Source organism: Gavialis gangeticus, unplaced genomic scaffold, assembly GCF_001723915.1.
Source record: "Gavialis gangeticus isolate Ggan-Ray unplaced genomic scaffold, GavGan_comp1, whole genome shotgun sequence".
Classification (NCBI taxonomy): domain Eukaryota; kingdom Metazoa; phylum Chordata; order Crocodylia; family Gavialidae; genus Gavialis; species Gavialis gangeticus.
In genome coordinates this window covers 43,217,437-43,233,889 of record NW_017729006.1, presented here as the reverse complement: position 1 = coordinate 43,233,889, position 16,453 = coordinate 43,217,437, and the positions used below count along the sequence as shown (strand labels likewise).

The following is a 16,453-nucleotide window of genomic DNA, read 5'->3' as shown; positions in this document are numbered from 1 at the left end:
CGAATACTAAATAAATGCACAACAACTGGAGTTACTGTGCAGTAGCCTCTTAAGTGATGCTACTACACAGTATCCTAATACTACTGCACAGTAGCATCTTGACAGTTTTTGCCACATGACACAACCACACAGTAATATCAGGCTACCTCGCAGTCAGCGTCTTTTATAGACATGCCCAGAACATACTTTATAGATTCATAGAAGCTAGGGTCAGAAGGGACCTCAACAGATCATTGAATTGGACCCCCTGGATGGGCAGGAAAGAGCGCTGGGGTCAGATGACCCCAGCCAGATGTCTATCCAGCCTTCTCTTAAAGACCCCCAAGGTTGGGGAGAGCTAGAGCTTTAGTTAGATCTAGGGGGGAAAGTCTGGGCTAGTCAAATCCTATTATTGTCGTCATGGTCACAAGACTTAGGAGAGAGAAACACATCACCATATGTTATGAATTCTGCAGTATATAAGAGAATTTCCAGGGTTATAAGTTAGTGTGTTGGTCTTTCTCCATGTTACATACACAGTAAGGGACTATTGGCATTATTGCCCCAGGTGCTAGATAGCAATGGCACTAAAAAACTGCTGCTCAAATGTAACCATCTCCTTTCCCCCCATTTCTAACGGGAAGTAAGGAGTATACAACTCCTTTTTTCTGTGCAACTCTTCATCCTCCTCTTATGCTCTAATTCCTCCTTTCCTTCCAAGTCCTACAGGGTGGAAAAGAAAAGTAAACAGATTTCTTCTACCTACCTCTTCCTTCCCATAATAATTCCCTGTCATCCTCATGTTCCCTAAGCTGTCTGTTGCCTGGGAAGCTTTCCTTCTAAAGGTTACTTAAAAGCACAGCTTGGAAAGAAGGTAGTCAGGATTGAAAGATTGCCCTGCCCTCAGGAATGCAGAGAAGAACCCAGCCCAGCCCTCCATTCCCTCTCCTGGCTTCGACCTTCCAGCTGCCTAAGTTCAGGTGTTCATTCTGGAGCCGGGTCCCCACTTATCATTGAGTCCTTAAGTTTCCAGTGTGTGACCAGCTTTGTTAGCATCTAATGAAATAAGTCATTGCCCACAAAAGTTTGTGAACTAGTTAGTCTCCAAAGTGCCACCCTGCCCTACCTTCTGCCTAATTCTGCTTGGCATAGTCTGCTTTTCTCCTTTGGCTATATTCTATTCTCCTGCCCTTTTAGACAGATGATTCTGGTCTTCCTTTTTTTCTCTTTTCCATATGTATATTTAACTCCCGGAGATTTTTAACTACAAGAAAGTGTGTGTGTGGGGGGAAGGGAGTGGATTCATACCTCAGCCTCAAGAATCAAGACTTGAGTTCCTCAAAGGTGGAGCCACTTACCCAGTAGCTCTCCAGCAGGCTGGAAGACAATAAAGTCGTGACAAAACAAAATTGGAGCAAGATACTTGTTTCTATGCAGGCTTATTCAACTCTACATAATGGCACTTTCGATGTGGGTTTTACATTGGAATTTCCAATGGGTATAAAGGACTTGGTTCCTAAGTCTCAGTGGAAATTGCCTGGGTTTTGGGCCCTTCTACTCCGACATACGACTTGGAAGATCTCAGCCTTTTAGTTCTTTAGTATGCAGCCTGATAAATTATCTTTGATTGTTCCCCACACATACACACAGTGTGAGGTAATCTAAAGACTGTACAACGAGCAAAGTTCAGGCCCAAGGCAAAGGGCCTGCTTTTCTCAGGGGAGTCAGTCCAGCCTCCACGTATGTGTTCATGATTTTGAAACCATGGACACCAATGTGGTTTGTGGAACAACAGCTGCAGTGGCAGGCTGCACTGATTAATGCATGCAGGATAATAAAGACTGGGGAATGATACTTGTGGGAATGAATATTTTTGGGGAATGCATATTTTTGCATTCATTTAACTCTGTTTAAACAACATTGTAGCCTCTGGAGTTTTAGGGAGATGGGAGGTTGGCAAAGTTTATAAATCCGAATTTTGCACAAGATAAGTAAAAACAAATGAGCAGACAGGAAGGTGGAGAGTTTTGTGAGATTTTAATAAATCTTGTTTTTCTGTCTTGTGATACGCTTTAAATATGGGGTGAGGGGGAGGAATACAGGAATGAAAGGGAATTCAGTTCTGCATCTATCACACATTTTGGGGGGACTGCCATCAAACGTACTTTAACCTCACAGGCAGGTCATGATCTAACAAAAGCGCTTACACACGTAGTCAAGCTCAATGGGTCTTAAACTCACGTGTTAAATTAAAGTGCTTTGGTGAGTTTGAGACATTGATATAGTGCAGCTATAACAACCACTTAAAATATTGCACATCCTCAATTATCCAAATGGCAATATTGTTTCATTAGCTTGGAAGTGTTGGTACTGCATAACAAGCTGCTCTTTTTTAAGCTTTACTATACCTAATACCTGTATTGTTAAGTTTGGCATGGCTTTCCATTGTGCATCATATATACCATATTTTCTTGCATACAACACACCTTTCCCCCAGAAACCAGCTGCTGGAAACTGGAACCTGCAGTACATGGTAAGAGCAGGTTCTGCCACATATGGGTGAAACCAAAAGTAAAATCTGCAGTGATCCACAAGGACCAAAACAAAGAGCATGTTTTGATCCCTAGCTGAGGAAAGATCTTGCTTTTTTCATCCTGTCTTTCAAAAACAAGATGTGTATTACATTTTAACACATGCTGTATGTGAGAAACTATGGTTAATTCTCACAAGATCCTGCAGTTTCACTTAGCCAAACGGCTTTGGTTTCCAAAGGGACTTTGGTTTTTGGGGACTTCAGACTTCAGCAAATCATATTCTGATGAACATGTTTCAGGACAGGACTAAGCAGTCTTTTGCTATGCCCCAGTGGCCTAGTGGAGATCTTGCAAGGTTTGCAAAGGCAAAAATCCACTTGAACTAAATGGGAATCTGGTTAAGTGACAAATTGAAGGCTAGATAGGGAGCTGGGTTCTCAACCTTATACCAATTTAGGTCTGTTGCTGGGGAGTTTGAGTTGAGAGCTAGCTCCTGCACACTTGAAGCTAGCTCTGCTCCCTCATTCTCTCTCTGTCCTTCCATCCAACCACAGAGTAGCAAGGATATTGTGTGGCCAGCCTGGGAGCGACCAATGCCCAATGCAACTAGAAACTGGAATTTGGCATACAGACCCAGAGCACTAGGATCCAGCCACCACTACAATTTCCTCCACTTCTTCTTTCCACTGTGACACAAAGAAAGCTCTCTGTCCCCTGGCCATGGCTCAGGCAAACCCCCGTCTCCAGACCACCACAGAAACCTGCCAGCTCCACGGGCCGGATCCAGTGGCTGTGTAGGTTGCCATCCCTAGCCTAAGACATTTCCAACAGTGGGTTTATGAAGCAGATTGCTTCAAAAACTGCACTAATTGCTTTTTTGGCATATCCAATCACCATTTGATGCTAGCATTTATGGTGAAAGACAGCTCATGTACAGCTTCCAGTAAAGCACATCCACAACTCTAAAACAGGCACAACATTATGCTATTGTGATGGTATTAATATTAGCATATAATACAAATGTTGTAAGTTCTGAGGAAATAATTTCATTCTATCACTACTTACCATACACTGAAAAAATGTTAGCAGGAAGCTGAGAAATATGGATATTTGTAAATAAGGAGACTAGCTGTGTCTACATGTGCATTAATGCAGTTTTACTAATGCATATTAAAAGTTAGTACCTCCATGTTGAGGTACTAAATAAATACACATTAGGCTGCACTGATACGCAGTAGCACAAGCACATGCTTTTTTAGTGACGATTAATGCACAGTAGCCTAATTCTACTGTGCATTAATGTGTTAGAATGATTTTTTACATGCTGCTTTAATGCGCAGTAGAATAGGCTACTGTGCATTAAAACGCATGTGTAGATGTGCCCTCTGAGTAGGTTATTGAGTGCAGTCTGCTCCCTTTGTTTAAATTAACTCACCAAACGCTGTTGCAACATTAAGCGATCAGAATTCTTCAAGGGCAAGGCCCCATCGGAAATGTACCATTCAGCACAGGCAGGATCAGCAGTTTCCCCAAAGCCTATGCCCTCCATCAGGCAAAAGCATGTTTGCTTCTTCAAAATGGATTACATTTACTATTATAAAACCCTCTTCTAGTAAATACTCTTCCTGTGATCAAAGCATTTATTTTGATCCCACTTCCAGTCAATAAGAGGGCAACAGCTCATGCTTCAGATATCAAGGAGCAGCGTATGTAATGCCAGTATCCGAATGGAAACTTGTATTTTCTCTGAGGTTCATTTTCCTGTTCCCACAATTCTGAAATGTTCATGAAGAAGTCCTGGTGTCATAAGACAGTTTAGCTCTTAATCCTGGCATCACTTCTGTTAGGTAAACAGAATTACCTCATTGTTTAAATAGGGAAACTGCCTGAAAGGAAATGTCTTGATTGACATTATTATTAACATCTAAACTGCAAAATAATTCCTAGCAACAGAAAGTTTAACTCAAGGGCAAGTATAATATAGTTTAAGAAACCAGGAGATTTAGGTATTAACATGTTTATTGATCACTTTACCAACTTAAGATACAATTTGATACAATCAACAGCAGTAACAAACATTATGAGAAGCTATGCTCTTAAGAAACAATGGTGTTTGCAATATGGATTTGACTAAGAGTTTTCAAGCCAAGCTTTAACAGCGCTAATCAGACAACTGCCATACTTGAGCTTTTCTTCCTAAATATCAAGAATAACTTTGTTTACCGGAGAAAAGTAGCTTGCCCACGGTTAATGTAACTTTAGAAATTATCAAGACAATTTAAAAAGGTTTAAACATCCATAACATTGTCATTACTTTAACATTCACACTGATAAAGTGATACATTTAATACTTCCTAGCATTAATAAACAGTGTAAAAATATATTGCGTGTGTCTATATGTATTATATATATATATATAGTGTGTGTGCATGTCTATATATATATATAGACACACAACACAGACACATATACATACACACACACACACATATATACATACATACAGTAAAAGCTGTGTTAATCGGCATTTTACTAACTGGAATACTCTACTATCCAGCATGCGCATGAAGTATTTCTTTAGCAGGGCCGGAGGGCTGCCCTCCGCGAGCCGCACAGGTGCAGGGGGAGAAGGGGGAGGAGTTTGCACATGGCCGCTGCCATCCACCACCCCGTGCTGCCACCACATTAATTCCAATAACCCACATTTTTAGATAACCAGCACCCTCCTTACCCCACTCATGCTGGATAGCAAAGCTTTTACTGTATGTGTGTGTCTGTATATGTTTGCGCGCGCGTGTATATATTTCCTTTTCCTGAAAAGACCTAGTACAAACTAGTCGTATACAATTCCCTTTCAAGTTTCTTTTATTTATTTAAAAGAGTGAATAGTAGTAAATTAAAAGAAATTAAGATCTGGGAACAGAATCACTGTTGTGCTCCCCCATCACCTTTCTTACAGTTATTAAGTGGATTAACCTCTCTTAGCCCTGGTGGGTTGTTCTTGAAGCCATCCTCATGCTACTGAAGCAAATGAGAACTTTTCCACTGATTTTCATTTGGGCCAGGATGTCAGTCAGTGCATTTTCCAATGAATAATGCCTGATTCCCTTCCTCAAGAGGTTAAACAACTCTGCTACTGCTGTGTCTGGTCACTACAGTCAAAATTAAGAAACACCATGCTCAAGTTGTTCATTTGCAATAATGCAGAAATATACATATATATATATAAATGTGATAAATTAGTAAGAAAGAAGTAAACTTGTAAGGTTAAATGATCTTTTAGGGTTGTTTTTTTTTACCACATTGAAAATTTCACAGTGAATGCAGTATGCTAATACAGATGAATGTTAACGTTTGCAATGTTTCCAATACTAAACAAACACTAAGTATAAAAGAATTATATGCTCACAGCAGCTTCCTGGTTTTCTGGACCAAGATGAAGGACATAACCGAGCAGGATCAAGAAATGGTAAGATTTATTTAAACCATTTATCATGCTACACAGTGCCCCAGGGAAGACTAGAACGAGACCCATCTCCACATCACAAACATGGCTCTGACATTGAGTACCTACAGCAGTAATCACAAAGTCAAGCAGTTCTTCTACACTTGCTACGTTAAGTGGGCACGTCCTGACAGCAAGCACTTCTCCACATGTGTAAATATGAGACAAAATATAAGCCAAATCAACTGTATATTCGGGAACAAGATGATACGAATAAAAAGTGTAGTGAAAGAGCAAAGCATAATATGGATAAATAAATGTTCACAGCTGAAAAAACCCTGAAACTGAATTCAAAAAATATTCTTCTGTATAAATATATATCATTTTTGCTTTGATACTTAATTTTTTGACACTATTAAAATTTAAAACTTGGCAAAGATACACCTCGACCCATTTACCCAACATTAACTATATCCCTCTAATATGCAGCATTAAAAGACAAACCAACTAATTTATACAATCAACATTATGGGGAAAATACGGTCTGCTGTAGCTGTCTACTGAAGCTAAGTTATTCTGAGCCCACCAAAGATAAAACACGTGTTCTCATGTTACATATTGTAATTTTTGCAGTTGTCTTTTACTTTGTCATCTCATGTAATACATTGCTAGCAGAAATAGTTTTGTCAACAAGTTCAGGTTCTTTTACAGGAGCTCTAATTTTGTAATTTAACCACTTTAAAAATGTGTATATATCTAGCAAGAATAATTTACCACAGAAAAATAAAAAGCTGTAATTAACATCTGAATTAACACCAGCTATATTTAGCAGAGCCCAAGCTGAACTATTTCACATTTTTTAACTTGCTTTATTTAAAATAGCACTTGAGCAAGTTCAAACACAAACTCAACTAATGTAAACTGGAACCTAAAATAATGCACCATCATGTAGGGAGAGATTCTTCCTTTATTCTTTTTTCTTTTGTACCCTCCATAGAGCCACTCCTAATTAAAATGGAGAGTTATGGGAGGCCCATAAATATATTTTTTCAAAGCTGAATTTTTAATTAACATGAATGAAACTTTATTCAAGTTCTGTGGCATTTGCTAAATACTGTAAAAGGCAACTAAATCTTGAATATACATCATAACTGAAGACCACTGGCTCAGTTCACCATTGGTGAGTAGCCACTGGTGAACAGCTTTAAAACTTTTCACTATACATTTTTTAGAAGATTAAAAGTACAATGAAAACTGCTTCCTTCAAATGCCATATACTTTACAGTAACTAAAGAGCTTAAGAGATGCTTGTATACAAACATATAAAAAAAAATCATCAGCTGACTGCTTTTAGTTGAATAAGCCAGCTGCTTAATACATTTCAAAATCAGGACAATAATTTGAGTACTTAAATAGGAATTTATAAGCCTAACATTAAGATACTTTCTTTTGATAATCATAGAATCCTGGATACAATTACCCAAATATATTCACAAGATGTTACAGTCTATTAGCCATTTCAGAATGGCTTTAGAATATTTCGAACTGGCTTTTAGTAATACCCAGTAAATGCACCGGTACAATTATTCTACTTATTTTTAACCAAACTGCTTTGTTATAGCAAGACTCCACTTAAATCACATAACCAGGAAAATAGAAACTGGTTTGAACAAAAGAACCAATCCAAAATCCAAGACCATTCCAAATCTTTTATGAGATTATATAGGTTCTTTCATTTTTAGCTGGCTTTGAAATTCCCCTTTGGTTTCAGGGCAATATATTTGGAGCAATACTGAAAAATGGCTGTTTTTGCAAACACAAGCATTTCTAATAGGCAGAATTTCCATGGCCCCTTATTTTAAGTGTTTGGAGGTTCTGTCCAGTTTACCCAAACTCCCAGAGGCTGCTGCAACACCAGTTTGTAGGTCTTTCAAAATTGCCAGAACTACCTTCTTACACTGGCATTTAGGTGTGGCCCTTTACTAGTTTTACAGTCAGAAAGGTTTCACAAAGAATGCAGAAAATAACCTCTCAATGTTTTCAAGTGCTGACGCTTATCAGAATACATCTGCATGCCCAAGTGGGCACTTGGGGGGCATAAAATGAAAAACTGGGTATCTAAGTAGTAACATGACTAGCCACTCCAGCTACAGGATTTATTGGTGTGTCCAGTTGAGACATTCCCATTCAAAAATGTGGACAGTAGTACGAGTAAGAATTTGGCGCAAGTTCATCATTTCTGCCATTATGTTTCATATACTGGATTCTACCATTGTGCTTTGGTAAGAATTATAGGCCATCTCCTTGGGCCCTAGGTGTAAAAGGACACATAAAGCCTTTGCCCTCCACATACACTGGCTCTACATTGATCTAACTGATGCTGAGATGGCTAGCCTTCTGTAGAGAAAAGTATGTGTACTGGCCTTGTGCCATTAAAAATTAGAGATACAAAAGCACATAGGCTCAATAAGCCCCAAATATGAACAAGGGCCTATACACCAAATAGCTTTAAGAAGTTACCTCGGGCACATCCATGCCAATAAGCTATTGCCAACTCCCTCACTACAGACTCTATTCCTCTTGTAGTGGAACACCAGGCAGGAAATCCTCTGGGGCATCATCCCTGAATTACAGTCAGTTGAGGGTCAGAGATAAAGATGCTTTCCTCTAGAGCCAGGATGAGGTTACACACCTGTGCAGGAGCTCAGCACCTGCTCAGAGGAATTTCTGTTCTCACACAATGGAGAGCGCCAAGCCACAGCTCTATGCCAAGGTCATGATTTGCCCCTGTAAGCTTTAAATGTTGAATCAGCTCTCTTACAGGTAAATATTAGGTCTATCAATAGCATGTACACACACGCAAACACACAGAGTATTATTTACTATTGAGCAATTGACAGGGCAAGTAAAGCACATATTTGCACTACAAATAAAACGTAACAAAAAGATATTATTTTGGCACGTGCTCAAAGAATACGCTAGTGTGAAAAAGAACCTACATGTTACATGCTCTTATTGCAGGCAGAATTGTTTCTTGGCTAGTGGAGGCAGAGCACACTTCTTTGTGCTTATAGGTAAAAGATAGACAAATGCCCCCTATACACAAACATATGCATCACTGTATGCTATGTATGCAGGGTTATGCTTAACAACAATGACACTGTGGTACAGCCAGGCACAAAGAATCACACTTTATTTCATAACAGTTAAGAGCTTCAAAATAGTACCTGATTTCTAAATAACAAGTTTAAGTTCTGGTGGGGGGTTAATACATTTCTTTGCAAGCCTATATGGGACAGTATGATACACCTACCACTGCAAACCAACCCAGTAGGAATTATTCCTTTTTACTCCCTTAAACCTGATTTGTGAAATGCCATATGTTATTAACAAAATTAAAAAGGATATATATTAGATTATGTCTTCTATAACTTGAGAAAGCTGTGGGGGTGGGTTTTCCCTTTTCACATAGGGTCAGCAAAACACACTTATATTTTCATGCTTTAATCAAAAATATCTTTGGAGGGGGAGTCCTTAAACTACTGAAAAATATACATTCTGATATTTGAATAGTCTTTTGAGTTAGGTATACATGCACACACACACACACACATACGCACACACGCATCCAGAAATAAATCATACATCTTTGACTGAAACTGAAGGGTTGCTAGGAAATCAACGTGCAAATGTTAAAACCAGTGGCTTATCCTGCCCAGTGTAAAATATTTACTTTGTCTGGATTCTTAAATATCTGAGTAAAAGTTATCTTACAGAAATTGTTCATACAGAAAAACTCCTGAAACAAAATTGGCCTTTTAAATGGCCAATATGTAAGGCTGTCACAATAGTTTATGTGGCATGAAAAAAAAAAAAAAAAGAAAGAAAACTTTACTGAGAATTCTATGTAAGTGGGATTTCTGGAAAGAAGTCCTAAGTAGTGAGGCACCCACACTGCATATACATTACAGCACATTGTACGTTTTAAGTGATTTACCAGCAGTAATGACAGAATCAAAACAGAATTTTAGGCCAATTCATGATTTAAGAAAATTAATTATATTATTTTGTCTCAATCAGCATCTTATCTTGGGCCTTTGTCCTGCAAGTATTTACGCATACGCTTCAATTTACACACTGTGCCTGAAGTCCAGTCCCTATGGCTGGACATCCTACAGAACATACTCAATCCGATTTTTTAAGGCAGAGACGTTACTCATCCAGGCCTACAGGCCAGATAAGTAGCACAGGGATCCCCATGGGCTGGATCTGGAGTATGGAGCTGATCCACAGGCTGGCTACAAGGCCAGAAATCTGGGGATAGAATAAGTAGCAGCAGCATTAATTGCTGTGGTGCCCAGAGCCATAGCAGCCACCACTTGTCCCACCACCAAATTTCTAGCTCCACAGGCCAAATAACACAATCCATGGACTCGATCTGGTCCATGGTCCATTTTTTGACACCCGTAGTTTAAGGAATTTATTTTTAAATAAACTGTTCATTTTGTTTAAAAAAAAAAAAAGCGGGGGGGGCGATGTGGGTTGGATGACTGCCCTGATGCATTTAACTGAGTTTTTGGTTGTAGCTGTGTTGGTCTAAGGACATAGGCAGGCAAGGTTCTTTGAGAAGATGGGATATCTTTTATTAGACCAACTGAGTACTCACAAGTTTTGTGCTTGGGGGGCACTCAGTTGGTCTAATAAAAGATATCGCATCTACTTAACGAACCTTGCCTGCCCAATGCATTTGATGCATCTCATCACATTTTCCTCAGTGTTAGGAACTTCAAAAGATGCAAGATTGAATTATACTTGAGAGCAATGCAATAAAGAAGACAGGATCTTGATGAGGACAATGGGGGGGAAGGTTCGCATGCGTGCATGAGAGAGTGAAAGAAAGCGTGAGAGGGGGACGCTGGCAAGATTATGTGTGTCAAATCAGACTGATAGAGCAATGGAATGGGCTCAGGCACAAGGAAAAGAATGGCAAGCACAAAACTTGTAATGGGTTAGGTCCCTACCATTCTGGTGCAACTTAGAGGGATTGGTGGACAGTGAGAGCACCTATCGCTACACATCTCTTGATGAGTGCATCTTACTGCCTCCTGTTCATTGACCCTCCCCTCTGCCCATCTTCTGAGATGCCAAAAGGAAAAAGCCTGTATCACAGGCAAGATGTGCAACTATACAGGGGCCAGGAGATATTCTTCACCTCCTTTCCACAAAGACTATGTCTGTGAGAGCCAGGCTGAATCCACTCCTAAGAAATAGGTGCTTTCGAGCTGTTGCTCCCCTGTGTTCTCAAATCTCAAACAAACAAAAAAGAGTCAGAATGGACTATTTTTCCAGCTTTTATCTTCCCTCCTCACTCTCATTTCAGAGTAACTTTCTACACACCCAATAAAGAAAACCAAAACAAAAAAAATGAAAGCAGAATGGATTCATGCTTTTTAAGAAGAAAATTCCTCAAGGTACAATGTTGTCATCTCTGGATCCAAAGCCCACTGAAGTCAGAGGAAAGATTCCCATTGATTTCTCAGAGCTATAATTCAGACACTCAGGGAACATTTTTGTTTTTAGAGGACCTCTAAAAACAGAAGTAACAGGCAATATCTCTGGCTACACCTGGGCTGATACCATCAAACCCACATCTGGGAGACAAGCAGTCATTAAGCATCTCTTCTCAACATCAGCGCATGGAAGTAAGACTAGCACCCACTCTAAACACAGAGCCTCCTCTGTACTCAGGCCCTTCTCTGTCTGTGGCCTTTCACTTGCCCACAGCAGTGAGTTTCAATCTCTTCCCTGAAAGCTTTGCCACATCATCTGTATGGCCACAGAGCAGGGCAACAACTTTTGGAGCACTGACCCACCTCAGGGATCATTAGTATTTCATCACCATCAAAACACTCTCAACGCTTCAGCCCATGGGAGCTGGGATTGCCTGGTGTACTGAATAAGGTACCGGTAGTTTGCTAGTAATGCTCCAAGGATTCAATGACATGCAGGATGCTGTCTCTGCTTTGGATCTGACCCAAACCTGCTTAACTGCATCAGGCTCCAAGTGCTCATGTCAATGGTAAGAAGATTCAGCTTCTGTACTATGGTACCCGTAATCCAATTCAAGGTTCATTAGCCTTCTGCTCGTGGTAATAAAAACAGATGTCCTCAAAGACTGCCCAGATGTATAGTTTCAATGCTGTATTTTGAGAAGGAATGAACTTCCTACATTTTTCTGCCCTCCACTGCTCTTTGGTATAATTTAGCAATCCCATGTACCAGAACATGGCTGAAAGTTATTATCCAGCTTTGAAAGGGATGGCAGGTAGCCAGTACGAGATATCAAGTGGATAATTCTTCCTTTTTCAGGAATTGGATTATTTGGCAAACGTGGGTAAAGCTCTGAAGCACTTGGAAATCTCTTCACAAACATAAATCTTTCCAGGCTGACAGCCTGGTGTGTGTGTAAAATTGTATCAGGTAACCAGAGCCACCAGAGGAAAAAACCCAATGGTGAAAAACCACGTGTTAGTTTTGGCAAACTCCCTCCTCTCCTCCAAACTAAAAATCAAAACAAACCACAAACAAAAAGCAAAACACAGAATCTCCAAGCCCATGAGGAAGTTCTTTCCCTGTGTTTATTATTGTTGTTTTGGTTTCCCGTCAATGCATTGGCTGAAAGGGTCATGGGAGGCAAAGTTACAAGAAAAGCTTCCATTGAATGTCAGCAGAAAACAAAAAACAGGCTGTTGAAGGGTTGAAAACTAGTGTTCAGTTTCTGGACATATGCCAAGTACAGAGTGTTGCCCTGCATGAGGAGTTAGATGAGGTTAGTGCATATAACTCACTAAAGAAAGCTATTTATTTAGGGCACAGTAGAACCCTGCATGGGATCGTGATAAAAAAGAGGCAGTATAGTAGATTAACCTTTATTCTACATTAAAGCCGATGTCTGAACTCTGTTTCATAGAAAGCAAAGCAGAACTTTAACCTGGCATTTCTAAATAGCCAACCTAACTGGATTTTTTTATCATTTTGTATCAGCAGTCTGAGAAAATCTAGCGCTTGTTCTGTTCTATGGAAATTTCAAGAGCCAATATGGCTTAGAATACAAAGAACAGCAAACTAAGTGACATAGAAGGAGCCACTTTTAATCAAAGGACCACCACTTATTACACTGGGCCTAGATGGGTTGGTACTCAGCAGCCTGTTTATAAAATTTTTCAGACAGAGAACTGCACTCTCCTCTCATAGCCGTGGAAATCCATTGCCTTTGGTGGAATTAGTCCTGCTTGGCACTGGCAGGGTCAGTGGGGGGAGAATCAAGCCTCTTTGCTTCAAACACGGATACTAGCAAATCACATAACTAGCCTTAGTGGTGGGTTACACTTATACGACTATGTGATAAGCATCTTTGGGGTATTTCAGAGTGACCACGGACTTTCTTAAATCTGGTCCGACTTAAAGAGAGTGTGTGTCCCTGGGCATGTCTACCTGTTCATGAGAATATGCATCAAACTTAATGAAAATCTCCTCAGTGGTATTTAGTTCATATTTCTCATTTACAAAGTATCTCAACTTAATGCCCCCTGCGCTTCACTCAAGAGGCAGTGCAAAACTAAAAACAGATTGCAAACAATATTAATATATCCATCAAGACTTCCTTAGTAATGCCTAGTCTTTTTACATCTCATATTAGTATGTTAGCTCCATCCAGGTCCTGTATGTCAGTCAGAACCATGCTACCGGTATGCGTGGTAATTTGCAAGAAGTACAGTATTGGCTCTGAGAAGTCTGTTTGTCTATGGGTATTTTTTGAGGGGTGGGGAAATGAGGGCTGGTATCTTCCACATCTTTCTGCTGACACAAATAAATTGGAGCCTAAATTGTCTCAGTCAGAAGTAAAGAAGTCCTTTTTTTGCTGTTCACAAATGGTGTAGGAATTTGATTTTCATGATAGCACCTTGTATATTCCAGCCATTTATTTCCCATTAGTACAATGCTGAATTTGTGTCTTTGAGGGCAGTGCAAGGTCCCTTTTAAGACACCTTTACAAATAAATAAGTAGTCAAATCAAAAAGCATAAATATCTGGATATTCTCTTCAGAAAGGCTGCTATCACAAGACTCTCCTTCCCACTTACCTGGAAAGAGGTTGTCTTCTACACCCAAGAACAAACTGGACATTTAGGAATGTTTGCAGATCTTTTGCTAGTATTGACAAGGTGTGGAATAACAGCCCTTGCTTTTGGTTTCTTGTCTAAAGCTCAACAACTTTTGTGTTACCTTTTATTTACGGGGTTTGTTTTGGGGTTTTTTTGGCCAATGTAAGCATGAGGAATGTAATGAAGTGGTGCTGTGCTGCAAATATCTCAGCAGATGTTGAAATCAGTTCCAGTTCCTGAAAACACGTCTTGACAACATAGTCTTAGCATTCACGATAACTGAATCATGTGGGATTCATCTACATCATTCTTACAGGTATATTCTCTCTCAGGTTTTTAACCCAGGCTTACTTGCTTCCTTGTACTTTATGATCATATGTGCCTGCATGCTTATACCCAGATACATATCCCGAAGAGTCGACGAGGTCTTCTCGTCCTGCTTTGCCTTTTCCTTTCCCGCTGGGATCAAACCTCTCTTTGTGGGAACCCGTGAATTTTGTTGTGTCTGTAAGGCGCGATACAGTTGGAGATGAAATAGCTTTCTATTGGGAGAAAAGACATAAGAAAATACTTTTCACTGAACAGGAAACAACTTTTAGCATTTATAAAGACATTTGTAATAATGACAAATATCTTTAGGTTAAGAATACCTTTTAGAAGTGGACAAGGGAATGAGAAGTACAAATTTTGTGGCACTGGATGTAATGGCATTGTTGGCTATGTATAAAATGATCCACGCCATTAAGGCAGAAATTGGGGGGGATTTATGTTAAATGTTTGTATTCTGATTTTCAAAGGTGCTTGACAGCTGTGATCCTACATCAGCATCAATGGACATCAAGCACCCCACTCAAATATTACTGGTTGCAAAATGCCCGTTGAAGCCAATGAGGCCAGCATTTCACCCCAAATTCTTCAGTTTGCTTCTGCTAGCATTAGGTCACAACTCTGAATCAACCTGTATCATTCAGGAAACTAGGATGAAGGTATTGCATCTCATTTCCAGACCTGTAACATAAGCTATCTTATAGCTGGTAGCACGTGAAACCTATCTTGGTGCGACACAGAGTGATGGCCTGCAGCAAACAGAGTTAGGTCAGGTCTTCTTCCAAAAGCTGTAAACTGCCCCCCCTTACATCATGTTGCACTTTCCTGTCAGCTGAATTATAAATAAAATTTTACTTCCATTGGGGCAGTAGGAAAATTTTAGTCAGAAGCTAGGGGGAAGGGAGAGAAATAGTTTTACAAAGTTATCTGGGATCTTGACCTTTCTGTTATGACTGGAAGCAATGGTGAGATAGCATCTTTTCTGACAACTGTTTTTCACTTATAGCTGAAATCAGAAAAGAGGGCACTGTAATGAGAGAGAAAGAAAAGCTCTACACACACACTCTTATTCACGTGCTTTTTCTGCTGTATTGGTGGATAGAGGCAATGTGATCTCGTTGGTAATGCTGGTCACTGTACATGATCCTCTGTGATCAGTAATACTTGCTCATCTGTCTCCCATGGATATTGAAGGATTGTTAATGAGAGTTTAGGCTGTAATTTTAGAGACCACCTGGGCTGTGGATTCTAGTCATCTGCATTTGCAGGCAACTATATAATAAACATTTGTCTTTTGTGCCACAGTTTACAGTAAGGGAAAGATCTTTGTCACGCATTTTGTACTTATGGGGAGAGGCAGTTTTTTCAACAAAAACATTTCAGAAGAAAACATCTGATCTATCCAGTCTGCCATGGTGCATAAACAGCTTTTAAAAGGAAAACACTAGAGAAACAACTGACAAGCGACCCATCCATAAAAGATGACACAACTCAAATACCTATTATTTCCCTTAAAAGTTTAATAGACCTGAGAGTAAAGAAGGGTTACTTACACTTTGCCCCAAAAGATCACTTCACTCAAGTTTAAATAGACAGAAGTAAACTCCCTGTCAAAGTCCGCCCCCCTACTGAAAGCAACCTGCTCCCAACATCAGTTATACAGCATACATAAAACATTTCCAAATGTTGGGCTGCTTTGTACTAAGGACATTTGATATACAATATAATTGTAACTGAAGAGTGGGGGTCTCACCCCCCTCCCACACACACATTTTTTTTAGATAGCAAGTAAACCAACTTGTAAGCATTCCCATCTCCCCTTTCCTTCTAAACAAACCAAACCCATGATATACAGAGAAAGACTTTCTGCACTAACAATTTTGGGCTTGATTTTGGGGTGGATTGGTTAGGTCTGTGATGCTTGCGTTTTGGTCCCATAAGCCAGATGCATGGTGCAGGGCCAGTCAACAGGCTAGAGAGAACCCTGCATGCCAGGATCAGGTC

The 16,453-nt window shown here is 39.8% G+C and overlaps 1 protein-coding gene across 1 annotated transcript in view; it reads right to left on the bottom strand.

Moving 5' to 3' along the window:
• Window positions 1-5,972: 5,972 nt before the first annotated feature.
• The window catches only part of TPPP (tubulin polymerization promoting protein), a 136,681-nt gene continuing 126,200 nt past the window's right edge, over window positions 5,973-16,453 (bottom strand). The window contains exon 4 of the mRNA XM_019509140.1: window positions 5,973-14,664. Coding sequence (XP_019364685.1) covers window positions 14,470-14,664 — 195 coding nt within the window. The 3' untranslated portion in view covers window positions 5,973-14,469. The remainder of the gene's footprint in view (window positions 14,665-16,453) is intronic.